This window comes from Echeneis naucrates, chromosome 23, assembly GCF_900963305.1.
Source record: "Echeneis naucrates chromosome 23, fEcheNa1.1, whole genome shotgun sequence".
NCBI lineage: Eukaryota > Metazoa > Chordata > Actinopteri > Carangiformes > Echeneidae > Echeneis > Echeneis naucrates.
The window spans coordinates 14202741-14216198 of record NC_042533.1 but is presented as its reverse complement, the minus strand read 5'-3'; the positions used below and the strand labels follow the sequence as shown (position 1 = coordinate 14216198).

Here is a 13458-nt window from a genome sequence, read left to right as displayed (position 1 = left end):
TAACTTTGTCTAAAGACACAGAGACGTTTGAAAGAGCTCTTTTTTTTTTTTTTTTCTTGTTCTTTTTTTTTTTTTTTAATCGGTTCACTTTTTGCTGTATGTAAGATGCATCTAGCTGGGAGCCAGTTGCTAGGCAACCCTCTGCTACTGGTATAGACATACTGTAGAAATGGGTGAGGCACATCACTGCATGGTTATGTCTGCTTTCCCACACCTGTTGGTGCACAGGCAATTTATGCCCATGGTATTACAAAAGAAAATCACACAGCCTTTCAGCAAAACAAAAAGGCTGTGTCAGTTTCATGAGAGATTTTCTGATGCTGTTCTGAGTTGATTCAGTTCATCGTGGATCTAAGAGCAGCTAATAGCCCTTGGAGACGGCTGATATGAAGTGAAACTGTGCTCAAAAAGTTATGTGTCACTTGCATAACATATGACAAATCATTGTAAATTGTGCACGCGTCCAACATAATCTGGCAGCATGTGATGTAAAATCCATCACCGAGATCAAATAATTTGTTTACAGTTAATATAGTTCTGTCTCAATGGTTTCAGTGCTACAAGCTGCACCTTTAATGGTGCCATCAAGAGTCAATGCTTGTTTGCAACATATATAGATTTCTCAGAGGATTATTGAATAACCCCAGCTTTTAGTACACACACACAAAAACACAAATCAAAATTCATAACCAAGAAGGTGAGAGGGTCCTGCTGAGAAATCTGACCTCCCCCACGCCTGTTCACAAAGTTACCTTTCCGCCATGGCAGTGCCTTCCCCCAAAGCCATTAGGATAGAATGCTGCTCTCTGCTTGTGTGAAACCAGTAAAGACAACCTCTTTGCAGTTATCTGTGAGTAAACAACCAGAGACACAACAGCTTTGGTGGTGCTCCATCAAAGACAAAAAAAAAAAAAAGGAGAGGGGAAGTAAGTTAATCAGGAATAGCAGTAGACAAGCAACTACCCAAATTCAGAGAGAAACAAACACCCAGCTGGTGTCCTGTTTTTTCAGTTTCCTTATTGGATTGTTGGTGAAGCCAATGGAAAAATGAGACACAATACAAAACATCAAACCCCAACATATGAAATAAAGGTTGTTTTTTTTTTGTTTTTTTTTGATAGCCTTAAGTTCTCTTTGTCTCTTTTCCCCTCGCCACACTGCTCGAAGACGATGAATACAGTATGACCCATGCAAAAACATGAGCAGGCCCAGCAGCAGGTGAAGAGTGACAGGCTGAGCGTGCACTTGTGCTGTGAGTCAAAACACAGTCCTGGACCACAAAAATTTCCATCTTGACAGCCGTCCCTTCGTTCTCCATCCCAAAAGTAAAGTAGTAAAACAAAAGACAAAGTCACAGTTGTATGAGGTTCGAATGAAGTGACATCTTTTCTTTCTTTTTCCATGAATTTTTTTTTTTTTTTGGAAGCCCATCTTTCTCATTGTATCGAAATAAAGCAACATCTAATATCCCTGATTATTAATATGTCCTTTATTAAATGTTATGGCTGCTACTTTTCTGAAGCCATCACTCACAGTTCTTTTATTGCAAGTCTCAAGTACGACAATATCTAAAGGGAACTCACAAAGAACTGAGACTAGTTACTTAAGCACGTTAGCTAAGCACATGTACCTTCAAGGAAAAGGCGAGAGTGAGCCTCTCGGGTTGGCTAAGCCACTAAAATTCATTTTAGCTACAAGGTTAAGTACTTATCCACTTGTCACAATATCTAGCAGTTCAAATAGAATACCAAAGGGAGGTGGTTTGTTTGGGGACGGGGGAGTAGGCCAAAGAGGCCAAGGTCTGAACGTCTCACAGGATGGATGGAATAGGGGAGCGGGAGCGCCGCAGCGGGCAGGGCGATCCATAGGGCGAGGCCACAGGAGACAACCTCAGGGCGTTACCAGCCATGCCACTCATGCCCGCTATGTTGTTTAAGCTCCGGGATTTCTCATAGCCTTCAGATGAGGTGGGGGGGGCGACAGAGAGGTGGTGGTGGAGGTGGAGGTGGTGGTTGTGCAGGAACAGGACATGAACACACACAGGCAGGCAGGCAGGCAGGCACGCACGCAGGCAACGATCCGAGTCCGAGCCAGCCGAGTGAACCGAAACAGGAGACAGGAGTGAGATAGAGCAACAGTAACATACTCAATGTTGAGTGCATGCACAGCAAATCTCTTTACACTAACAGAAAAGCAGATTGGACAAATATTTTAGCTGGAGCTGCTCTGTAGGAGAAATAATTGGAGGGGATGAACAGGTAGAATCAAAGAGCCACTATTTTTCCAGCTTATGAGGCTGGAACCCTGGACACTGTGTCTTGATACCCTATCTGACCAGAGAAGACACTATCCCATTACTGCCTTGACCAGTTGGCATTGGTATGAGTACTTCCTCAACATCAGAAATTTTTTGTTGTTATGGTGACAATAATAAAACACAGTTAACCGCAGAACGGTAGTTTATAAAAGAAACAACATAAACTACACATTTCAGTTGTTTCGTTGACCCACCCATCCATGCCAACCTCCCCACCTGAGGTGAGCTTTGTTGCTTCCAGAGTCTGAATGGTTAGATGAGCGTGTTGTCTGTGAGTGACAGACCAGCAGAGGAGAGCAAGAGAATCACAACAACAAAGCCAATTTCGTGCCAGGATTCCTACTCAAGTTGTTAAGCACATCCCATATGAAATAAGATTTCATATATTAAGTGTATTCACCCAGACCTGATGTTGTGCTTTTTACCAAAAGAGAGACCTGAAGTCTATAAATTGAGTCTATAAATCTTCTAACTTATAACTTAGGCAGCCCAGAGGCATGCAATAGTGCTAAGTACTGTTGCCTCAAAGCAAAAAGGTCATTGGTTCGATTCCCCAGGCCTGGGGCCGTTCTGTGTGGTTTTTATGTCCTCCCTGTGCCTGTGTGGGTTTCCAGGTACTTGGGTCTCCTCCTACAGTCCAAAGACATGCATGTTTAGGTTGACTGGTGAATCTTAATTGCCCGTAGGTCTGAGTGTGAGTGTCTCTATGTGTTGGCCTTGCAATGGACTGGTGGGCCTATCCAGGGTTTACCCTGTCCTCACCCGGATCATTGGATAGTATTGGCTCCAGCTTCCCTGGTGACCCGGAAATGGATAAGCAGTAGAAAGTGAGTGAGTGAGTGAGAACTTACTTATAACTTATTTTGGAAGGTCAAATATTCAAAATATTTGTTTTTTATCAGCTGTAGTTAGACTTATAGCTTCATGCTGATGTTCCAACCTGATGAATGTCATGGTTAGAAATCATAACTTTAATTCACTTTTAAAATTCTGATCGTCTTTGGTGTCATCGGAATAGTTCTCTGGCTCAGAACTCGTATTAACACCCAGCTTTAACCTCCGAAGCAGCTCCACCTGTGAATGGAGCTGCTCTGTGCTATTTAAACTCCAGTGTGCCCGAGTTCAGCCTGCAAAGCTGTTAAATAACTGCCAAATCATCAGTATTGTTACTCATAAACTACTGTTCGAAAATACATTCAGCTCTTTGCAATTGTATTTTCGCTCTCAAGAAACTTTTTAAACAAAAAAAAAAAAATAAATAAATACAAAGTTTGGGAACATTTTCATAAATTTAACATTCATCTTGAGACGCAAAGCTCAGTCACGCAAACACAAGCCTGCCAGCATGCAGGTCACCCATCAAATATGTGTTTTCTTTTGTGTGTTGATGTAAACAGGTTGTAGCTGGCACATACTGATGATGATGATGATGATGATGATTAAATAGACCATGATTATTAATTGTGATTTTTCCCATTGAACAACAGCTAAACTGTCTAAAAATGCAGCATGTCATACATGCTGGAAAATTAGCATTCACTACTTGGTGCAAAATCAACAAGCGAGCCAAAACAGCCAGATCATTCAGTGAGCATGCCAATCAGCTGGCGTAAACACTGACGAGGAGCAGCTAATGGAAACGGGGTCGCATCCATTTGTTTCAGGTTGTAAATGAAACCAGGGCTGTTTCAGAACCAGCCAGGCAGGCAGAACAAAAGGACGGCCTGAGTCTATGCCAACAGGTAGCAGGGACTAGAAAGGACCTGATGTTTTATGCATGAGCATCAGCGCGGCAGCAACTGCAACCGCTGACTGAAGCAGCCGAGACGAAGGCACAGCTGCTCAGCTGCCTACCTCAAAAAAATAAAAAATAAAAATAAAAAAAGCCTGGTGAGATGTCTCTTGTGAGAGATTGCTGTGACGTGCTCAAGACCAGAAGTAATTTAACTTCATAGATCATCTCAGTGAAAGCATTTACATTTTATATTCATTTCCCGATAAAGCTCGGGATGAATCCAGGATTCTTCTGGTGTGGGGCCTGAAATTCAAATGAACTAAAAGTCCAATTTACAAGTGGCACTCTAATGGTACGACTGCATTGATGTGCCTGTGCTGTGTACAGTAGCACTACAAGGCTGTAGAGCAATATTAAGAGCAAGTCATCCGGTCTCCATAAGGGGCTCTTAGCAGACGCTTACTGTTACAGCGCAGTCACAAATTTAATGCCTCATGATGCTTGAGATAAAATGGAGGAATTAATCAAGCTGACCTGTGAGTGCGGGTATCATTTCAACTGGCCAAATAGAAACTAATTGAAGGTGTTAGTGCTGCAGTGAAAACACCAAATCTATCAGCTGCAGTACAAACCATTCCCACTGCCCCGTTTATACATTTTAATTGATGACCTTTCCCTCTCACCACTTTTGAAATTGTATAGAGAGCCAACAAGGCTCTGTGGAAGTTCAGCAGATGTGAACTTCATGATGACCTTTAGCTTGGGTCAAAGAGTTTGGAAGGTCGTGCACTGTCTGAGTCTGACCTTTCTAGCGGCGCGCTGCCCCAGGACCGAAGGTGATGATTAAGTGTTTGAAGGTCTGACAGTGAATTGTGGGGTGAAATGTTGTCTCATTGGAAACAACTTACACTGTCCTGATAGCTCGTCCAGACTTATGGGTGGGAAACTTTGCAGGTAAGGTTTCAACATTGTCCAATCGGAGACAAGAATTGTGTCATCCTAATGGCTCCAACCAGAGCCTTTGATAACTCATTTATTTATTTAAAGACTGACAGTATCAAAATATCGTAGAAACAGGTAATGGTAGGTTGAAGCAGACTTCACTATGGGTATGTGAGGAATTCATCTACTGCCATTAGTCTGCCTTGCTGATTAGTCAGTAGGGAACCGAGTGGGTCAGAGGTCAAAAGGTCAAGTACCAAGTCAAACTACACTGAGTAAAGTCAGGTCAAGTCACAACTTAGATTGCGTTAAGTTGGGTTCATTTCATTGAAGGATTTATTACATTTATAGCTTTGTGTGCAATTCATATTCACAAGGCACAAAGTTGGAGGTGGTGGACTGTTAGCCTTTAATTCTGGACCCACATGTTTCACTCACTGCTTTTCTCTTGTTCTCCGCGTTCAAATCTTGGAACCCTAACATTTACTGATGCTTTTGTGTAGAGCCATTTCCACTTGACTGTGGAGACAATGCTGCTGTGGCTGACACACACACAGGCGGTCGGGCTCACGCTTATATCAACAATAAATACAGGAAGTCATCATATCGCAAGTAATTTCCCCATGTGCAAGTCAAGTCTCAAATTTGCAGCTTGAGTCTGGCTCGAGTCCACACCATTTTCTTGGACATAATACTTCTGGGAAGGCTAGATATCTAGCCTGATTATTAACAAAGGGTTTATTTTGTTTATTATACACACTTATTTGTTGGTTTCTCCTTTCAATAGTTTTTTCCTTGTCTGTATTATTAAAAAAACTGCAGAAGTGAATATATCAAAAATAATACCTGAGAAATAAGTAGGTCTCCATAACTCTGAACTGTTGCTTAGCTCAAACATTTTTGTTTCTATGTAGCACCAAATGTGAGCCTGACAAGATATTATTAATGGAGAAGTCAAAATGCTTATGAATTTGTGGGATTAAAATCTATCCCTTTAAGCATTTCAACTTCTCTGATTATGACACAGTTGCTCCTGTATCATCCCCTTAGAGGGAGACAATACACCGGCAGTTTATCTGGGGGCTGGAGATGAGCAATGAACCTGGCAACAGCCAAAGAATTGAGGCACGGGGTCAGAAATTTATTCAAGTGTTTCCAGGCAACAAGAAACCATGAATAAATTGTGAAGAAAGCAACAATTCTGAGCCAGCTCTATAGACACTGATGGCCCCCAGAAAAGCTAAAAAAGTTGTACGGTGCACGTCAGCACTTCCAGAGGTTACGTTACCTTATCTGATTAGGCCTGAACAAACAGCCTTCCCTCTTCCAGGGATGTTGGTGTCCCAGTTGCTAGAAATATGGATCAGCTGATGAGGATTTGGTCTAGTGGGTATTTAAGCTCTTTTTGAAAACATCTTCTGACATCTGTATATCGATTGTAAAATAACTGAACTATGAACTCTCTTTATTACATGAGACCATTCGACACGGTGAAAAACCAACTGGACGAGGACTCATCAAAAATGAACACACACTGACAAGACAAGAAAATAGAGAACAGCTTTAAAAAAAACTTTAATGAAATGACTGAAATAATAAGTCCATCCATACTTTAAAATATTAATGAAAGTGGAGTTTCTCCAGGTTACCTGTTTTTCGTATCCCTCCATCTGCAGGGCAGGTGTAGTCACTAGCAGCAAGCAGGAAGCAGGTTCCCTCACTCCGACGGTCCTGCTCCCTGGTGCTGGACCTTCGCATGGGGACCCTTTCCTCTGGAGACAAGGTCAGGTCACTGCCCCCGCTGCAGTCCGCTGACAAGACTGATAGAGGATGGCAATACAGTAATACACATTAAATCAAAATTTCTCTTTGAAATGTGAATTTTGAAAAAGTGATTTCGACACAAACCACATCAAGTAATCATCTTATTTGGAACAGCAAATATATTTGATATTTCAAAACGCTACAATACAAAGAAAAAAATAAATGGTTCCTGCCTAAACAAAGAAACACAATTGTTTTGCACCGCCCGCTGAGGCAAGTTATAATACGATAAGATAAAAGTAGTAATTTAAAATGAGATTAGCATTTCATTTTAAGATTTGACTCCGACTTGCTCATGATAATGTTAAAAGATAAAATGGATTTTGGATTTAGATTTAGTTTGGTGGAAAAAAAAAAACAAAACACTTTTAATATAAACTACTTTTAGACAGGGAGAAAAGCTTAACAAAACCACCGTGACTTCATACTTGCTGTAATGAGACAACTGGGGGCAAACAGGAAAGGCTATACCAAGTGTTATGTCATGATACCGTAATAGTCCAGTGCATACACTATTGTATAAACATATGTAATGTGACAGTTCATTTCTGCAGATAACTTTATAAGCTTTTACATGAATGGTCTCTCATATATATATTTTAAACTGAGATCAAATCAACATATATAAGAACTTGGCATTCGCTGACGCACGTAGACTGAGATAAACACACAGTTGGTGATAAACCATCACTTTCACATTTCAACATAAATTATGAGGCAATCTTAAGGACACTGGAGGAAAGCAATCTTCCATACGTCGCGTACTAAATGACCTCTAAGGAAATCAAAGAGGCAAATAAACCAGGCTGCCTCTGTTTGTGCATTCAGTTCAGACATGAATTATTCTATGCCTATAAATACAAGGTTTTGAGACCTAATAAACAAACACAGTGTGGGGAACCCAGAGCGCACACCTAACGTACCCTCAGGAAAGTCTGCATAGAATTCAAAGAAAGTTTGTGTACGGAGGTTGGCACTAATTTCCATCGATATCAGCTGCGTCAGAGTAAATTGCCGAACGGTAAATGAACAAAACCTCCTGGAAGAAAGGCTTGCGCATAAGGACTGTGAATTCTTTTCAGCGGGAGCTATTTCACACAGCCATCTCCTACTCTCATTGCCTTCTGTACAGCGACCAGATATGAAGGCTGCGGGGAAAAAGAGCTCAGCCTTCTGTAAGGGAGCTCCTGTGGTGCTTGTGAGTCACTAAGGAAAACTCAGGGGGAATCTGTCTCAAGGGGGAACTGTCAAATGGCTGCTGCTCTATATACAAGATGTGGTCCCTTGTGGATTCTTCTCGCTGGCACTTAATGAATAATGCCCTTCGGTGCAACACGAATTTTACGACTGAGGTGTTTGCTTATAATTTTATGGCCTTTGTTTGACCATATGTTCTTACCTGAACGGTTGCGTTCCAGTACCCTGCTCCCTTTGACATGGCACAGGTCACCTTGAGTGCTGTTGCAGGTGGTGTTGAGATCAGCTTTGCAGTAGGTCGGGGACCCTCCTTGCACTGCCTGAGGGATGTGTTTCTTCCTCTTTTTGGGTAGCTTCTGTTTGGCCATAGCCAGAGAGTAGTACATCCCAAAGTTATTAACGATGACCGGCACAGGCATGGCTATCGTCAGCACGCCGGCTAAAGCACATAAGGCGCCCACCACCATGCCCGACCAGGTCTTCGGATACATGTCGCCATAGCCCAGTGTAGTCATGGTTACCACAGCCCACCAGAAGCCAATGGGGATGTTTTTGAACTTGGTGTGGATACTAGCAGTTGGGTCATTGGGCTTGGCACCGATTCGTTCGGCGTAGTAAATCATGGTGGCAAAAATTAACACTCCCAATGCAAGGAAGATAATGAGCAGCAGGAATTCATTGGTACTGGCCCGCAATGTGTGGCCCAACACCCTTAGCCCCACAAAATGACGTGTTAGCTTGAAGATACGCAGGATACGAACAAAGCGCACCACCCTGAGGAAACCCAACACATCCTTGGCAGCCTTTGAAGAAAGGCCACTCAGTCCTACCTCCAAGTAGAAAGGCAGGATAGCCACAAAGTCGATGATGTTGAGGACACTCTTAACAAATTCCAACTTGACCGGGCAGAAGGTCACACGCACCAGAAACTCAATGGTAAACCAGAAGACGCAAACACCCTCCACATAGGTGAGAGCAGGGTCAGTTTCAATCTCATACTGAGGCCCAGACTCCGTCACACTGCTGTTCCGCATGAGCTCCGTCTTGTTAATGATAGTGTTGAAAGCTTCATGAGTCTCCAAGCAGAACGTGGTGATGGAAACCAGTATGAAGAACAAAGAGGCAAAAGCAATAAACTACAAGAGAAGACAAACAGAAAAGAGGAAATAGTATGTTACAGACAAGTCAATCCATCCCATGGCATGTATGGTTAAATAAACCATGACGTTCTTTATACTGGCCTGTGTACAACAGCTAGCTCAATCAGTTAATTACCCTTGAGAATGAGATTGAACTCAAACAAGTTTAATTAACTTGCATCAATTTGAATGGACTCCTGAGAGAAAAGCAATCTGTTAGCAGGAACAACCAATAAACACACACTTTGTATGATCCTGCCGGAAATGACATGGGAATGCAGATGCAATCAGATTTAATTGACTGTTTCTGGTATTTTGGGCAGTTAGCAGTACAACGAGAAAAAAAAAAAAAACATTTGGAAATGGAGAAAAGGTATTTATTTGAGCTTCTGCCAGTTGTGCATTTAAATTTAAATGAAATGTCTTAGTGTTCAAATTTGCCATTATCGATAGTTTGTGTGTGACTGTGTCCTTAAGAATCAGCGGTTGTGACCCTTTACAAAACCCATACTTCTGCGTGTTGAGAAAATATTCAGAAAATATGACGTACTGTAATCAGAATTAGATATCACAAACACAAAGGCAGAGAAGATGGACTTTAATACCCTTTAATACCCTAATAGCTGACTCGTCAGAATAATATTTGAATATTATACAAATATCACATGGTGACACCCTTATATTGAACATCTAGTCATTATAGGTTGGAAACGTGCTTTAGTTGGGAACAGGTGAACAAATGAACAACTCTCATGCCCCTGAGACTCCTTTCAAGTTGTCTGTACGTCAATGTGTCAAAAATATTTTCATATTTAGGTGATCATTAATAAGTAACCAGCTCCTCATTCATTAAGTGGTAACTGCTTAAAAGTACTCGTGCACACAACTTATCATGTGTGTCAGCTGTGCAGAGCAGACAAACAGAGATGGATTTTATTGCATAAAGTGAGCACAGATGTCTGACATGTTTCAGTGAAAAACGTGTGGCTTGCGAGTGAATCCAGATAAATCCTCCAGACACAAATACACTGCTTCAGCGTACAGAAGACTTTTACTATTACAGTCAGCTTTCAATCATCTTCAACACCATCTGCAATCATTTATCTGTGTCTCCATGTACTGTATAACACAATGGCATTAAATCTGCTTAAAATGAAAACCATCTTTTCTCAACTGATTTTTCTCGTGTCTGGTAAGTTGTCCTCTTCGCTACCATTTGCCTGCCCCTCCATTTATACCTACTGCCAACATGAAACAATACATAGAAACCGCTTTTAATTGGAAAGCTTGAGGCAAAGTGATGTCATAGAAAATTCAATTTGTTAAATTGGCAACAAGGGAGGGCAGGGAAAAAGTGAACAGATAACAATAACTATTTCAGTTTTGAAGGGATGATAATAATACTGATATTCATAAAACAGTACTAGGTGAACAATGTCTTATCAAGCAGATAAAGTAACCTTTGTCTTTGGCTCGGAAAACAGCAGTGTGTTGATACCATGCATTGAATTCTGTGTGATAACTTAATTGAATGACCAGATTTTATTTTGTTCTAGATCTTGTTTTGGTTTGGTGTTTATGAAAACGCCTGCCAGCTGCTGAGCTGACACCCAAGATATTCCAGTTTTCCCTAAATGCTGCTCTGGCTGAATTTGCAAATATCCACAGCTTCTTCACAGAGCTAGACGGAGCAGATTTCCACACATGCAGCCTACTATGCTTCTTACTTTACCTTCCTCCCACTATCCATCTACTGGCATGCTTTTCCTACTGATCTCTGAAGAAGTCGTTTTACACCCTGGGTTGTTTTTGGACTGCATGACTCACACACTCTTAAAATATTGCCACTATTTGGGTCACCCTGCTCCTGAACTGTGTGCGTGCTTAAACTCTACTACTTTGAGCATGCATTTGTGTTATATACATGTCTTCATTATCCTAAAAATGCATCCTGGTCATTCACTGACACTTAATACATGCTAGACAATGACTTCAGCGGCATTTCTTAAGTTTCTTCAGTAAAATGTACAGATCGCTATAGCGCTGCATGTATTTCCAGTTATTTTACAACACTCTAACCCAGTTTCATTAGTACACAACACTATATTTGACCCTTTTGCCTTTAGCCTCCAATTATTATGTCTACGTGGTGTGAAAGTATCACAAGAATAGAATAAAATAGAAAAAATAGAAAAAAGTTTTACTGGCCATTAGTACCTAGGGAGCAACAGGGGAGATATTGGTTAGTGTTGTTGCCCCACAATAAAATGGTTGTGGGTTCTCTTCCTGTGGCCTTCCTGTGCAGAGTTTGTATGTTCTCCCAATTCCTACATGGGTTTCCTCCGGGTACTCCGCTTTCCTCCCACTGTCCAAAAACATGAATATTTAGGTTAACTGGTGACTCTAATTTGTCTGTAGCTCTGAGTTTGAGTGGTATTTCATCTCTGTCTCTGTCTCTGTGTTTGCCCTGTGACGGACTGGTGATGTGTCCAGGGTATACTCCACCCTCGGCCAATGTGAGCTGGGATTGGCTCCAGGACCGCCCACAACCCGGAAGCTTATAAGCGCTCAAAGATGAATGCAGGAATGAATGACTATCTAGCAAGCAGAAAATCTGGTGATGCAAGTTTTGAATTGAATTGTGGCCTATTTGAATTACTGACCAATAGCTGGATTTGTCATATTAATGAGTCACCCATTTTTATCTGTTCTAATCAAGCTCTTATAGCCTATTTGTATTTAATTTTAAACAAAAAAAAAGTGTAATTCATTATACAAATTAAACTGGTCAGAATAAATTAATGGCATTGACAGAGCAGTTATAACTTGGCTCACCCCCCCCCCCCCATACATATGAACTTGAAGAATCTCAGTCACCTGATGGTTCTCTGACAAATGCGGTCTCGTCAACTTTCAGGTGGCAGCCCTAGTGAATCCGAATCAGGGATCCAGTCCTGTGAAACTGCTGCCAATATAAGGCGGCAGTTGTTGCTAGTATAGACATTTGAGTTGTCCCGTTACATTATATATCTGACACTGATTAAAGAGCCTGCAAACAAGACAGCTTATATATATATATATATATATATATATTTGTTTTTACTAAGACATATGAGGACAAGATGCTGCATAATCTGTAACATGTTAAAATGTTCAAAAAAAGTTTTCTACATTTGGTGAAATTAACTTGCTAAGATTTCACTTTGTTCTAATTGCCAAAACCACACAGATTGTTATGAGCTGATATCAACAGGGAACTTCTACTCTAGGTTGGTTCCTAATTTCATAACTAATTTATTTCATAATTCATTTGTTATAGTGTGGAACATTTGCTCTGGTTGTTGATTAAATGAGAGCACGGCTGCTAAACCGAATGTGCTGTCAGAAGGAGTTCCACAGTAACCTCTGGCTAACAATCACTCATCTCATACCAGACCCATGCAGCTGGCGTTGCAGACGTATCTTTGAAAATGCAGATCTAGCTCACACACTTGCAGATGCTGGATCTGTGTTGTCAGCCAATCCATGACGTTTAGCCCCCAAGTGTCAATGTCTTATGGGAAATAGTGTTTAAATTTACATAGTACAAGTGGGATATTGGCTTCATGGGCGCTAACACACTGCTCTCCACACAGATCTGTACTCCCTCGCCTACACAAATCATTCAGTTGTTGAGCTGAAAGGGGATCAGATAAATGCTGCACTTATCTGAGGCTAGATATGTGTAGAAATGACTTTAGCCATTTGTCTTGTTGCTTTGATGAAACAAACTAGTGGCTCACTAGGTGGCTCCCAAAGGTAGATGTGCTCTATCAGCTGTTCTTTGATTATAAATAAGATCTAGGTTTCATATTAATACAGTGAAAGTACGAAAGAGCGCAGTCTATAGAGAAATGTTCACAGTCTGTATTCAGAGTAAGTTGTAGGCAAGCCACACCAGAAGCCCCATCCACCTCGACCCAACATCTAATCTTGCAGGATGTTTTCTCTGAAAGTTTACATGAAATTAATCTGAAATCTGTACTTGATTGCTCACAAAAGAGCCAACCAATCAAAAAAAGTGGATCCAGCGGCTCTCCTCTGATTGGATGACTGACCTGGTGTTACTAGAGCTCCAATCAAATATAAGAACAAGACAGTCTCTGTCAAGTCCTTTACAGCTGAAATCTCTGTTTTTCTTTTAGTCTACAGAACTGATGTTGTGTACATCTGGTCACTTTCTAATATGCGTATCTTGTTCATGCCAATGTCCAAACTGTCGTCAGAACTTGGAAACCTCTGTGTCACAGTCCGCTCCTGGCTTT

General features: G+C 41.3%; 1 protein-coding gene across 4 annotated transcripts in view; it reads right to left on the bottom strand.

Moving 5' to 3' along the window:
• Positions 1 to 13458, bottom strand: part of kcnc2 (potassium voltage-gated channel, Shaw-related subfamily, member 2) — a 77026-nt gene that overhangs the window by 1940 nt on the left and 61628 nt on the right. Inside the window, exons 2-4 of one of the 4 annotated variants that reach the window (XM_029495292.1) lie at positions 8218 to 9151; positions 6644 to 6814; positions 753 to 848 (exon numbers count right to left, since the gene is read on the bottom strand). In XM_029495292.1, the coding sequence (XP_029351152.1) occupies positions 787 to 848; positions 6644 to 6814; positions 8218 to 9151 (1167 nt within the window). In that variant the 3' untranslated portion in view covers positions 753 to 786. Of the gene's footprint in view, positions 1 to 39; positions 1957 to 6643; positions 6815 to 8166; positions 9152 to 13458 lie in introns of those variants that run through there. The other 3 variants (XM_029495290.1, XM_029495291.1, XM_029495293.1) reach the window with 3 other exon arrangements.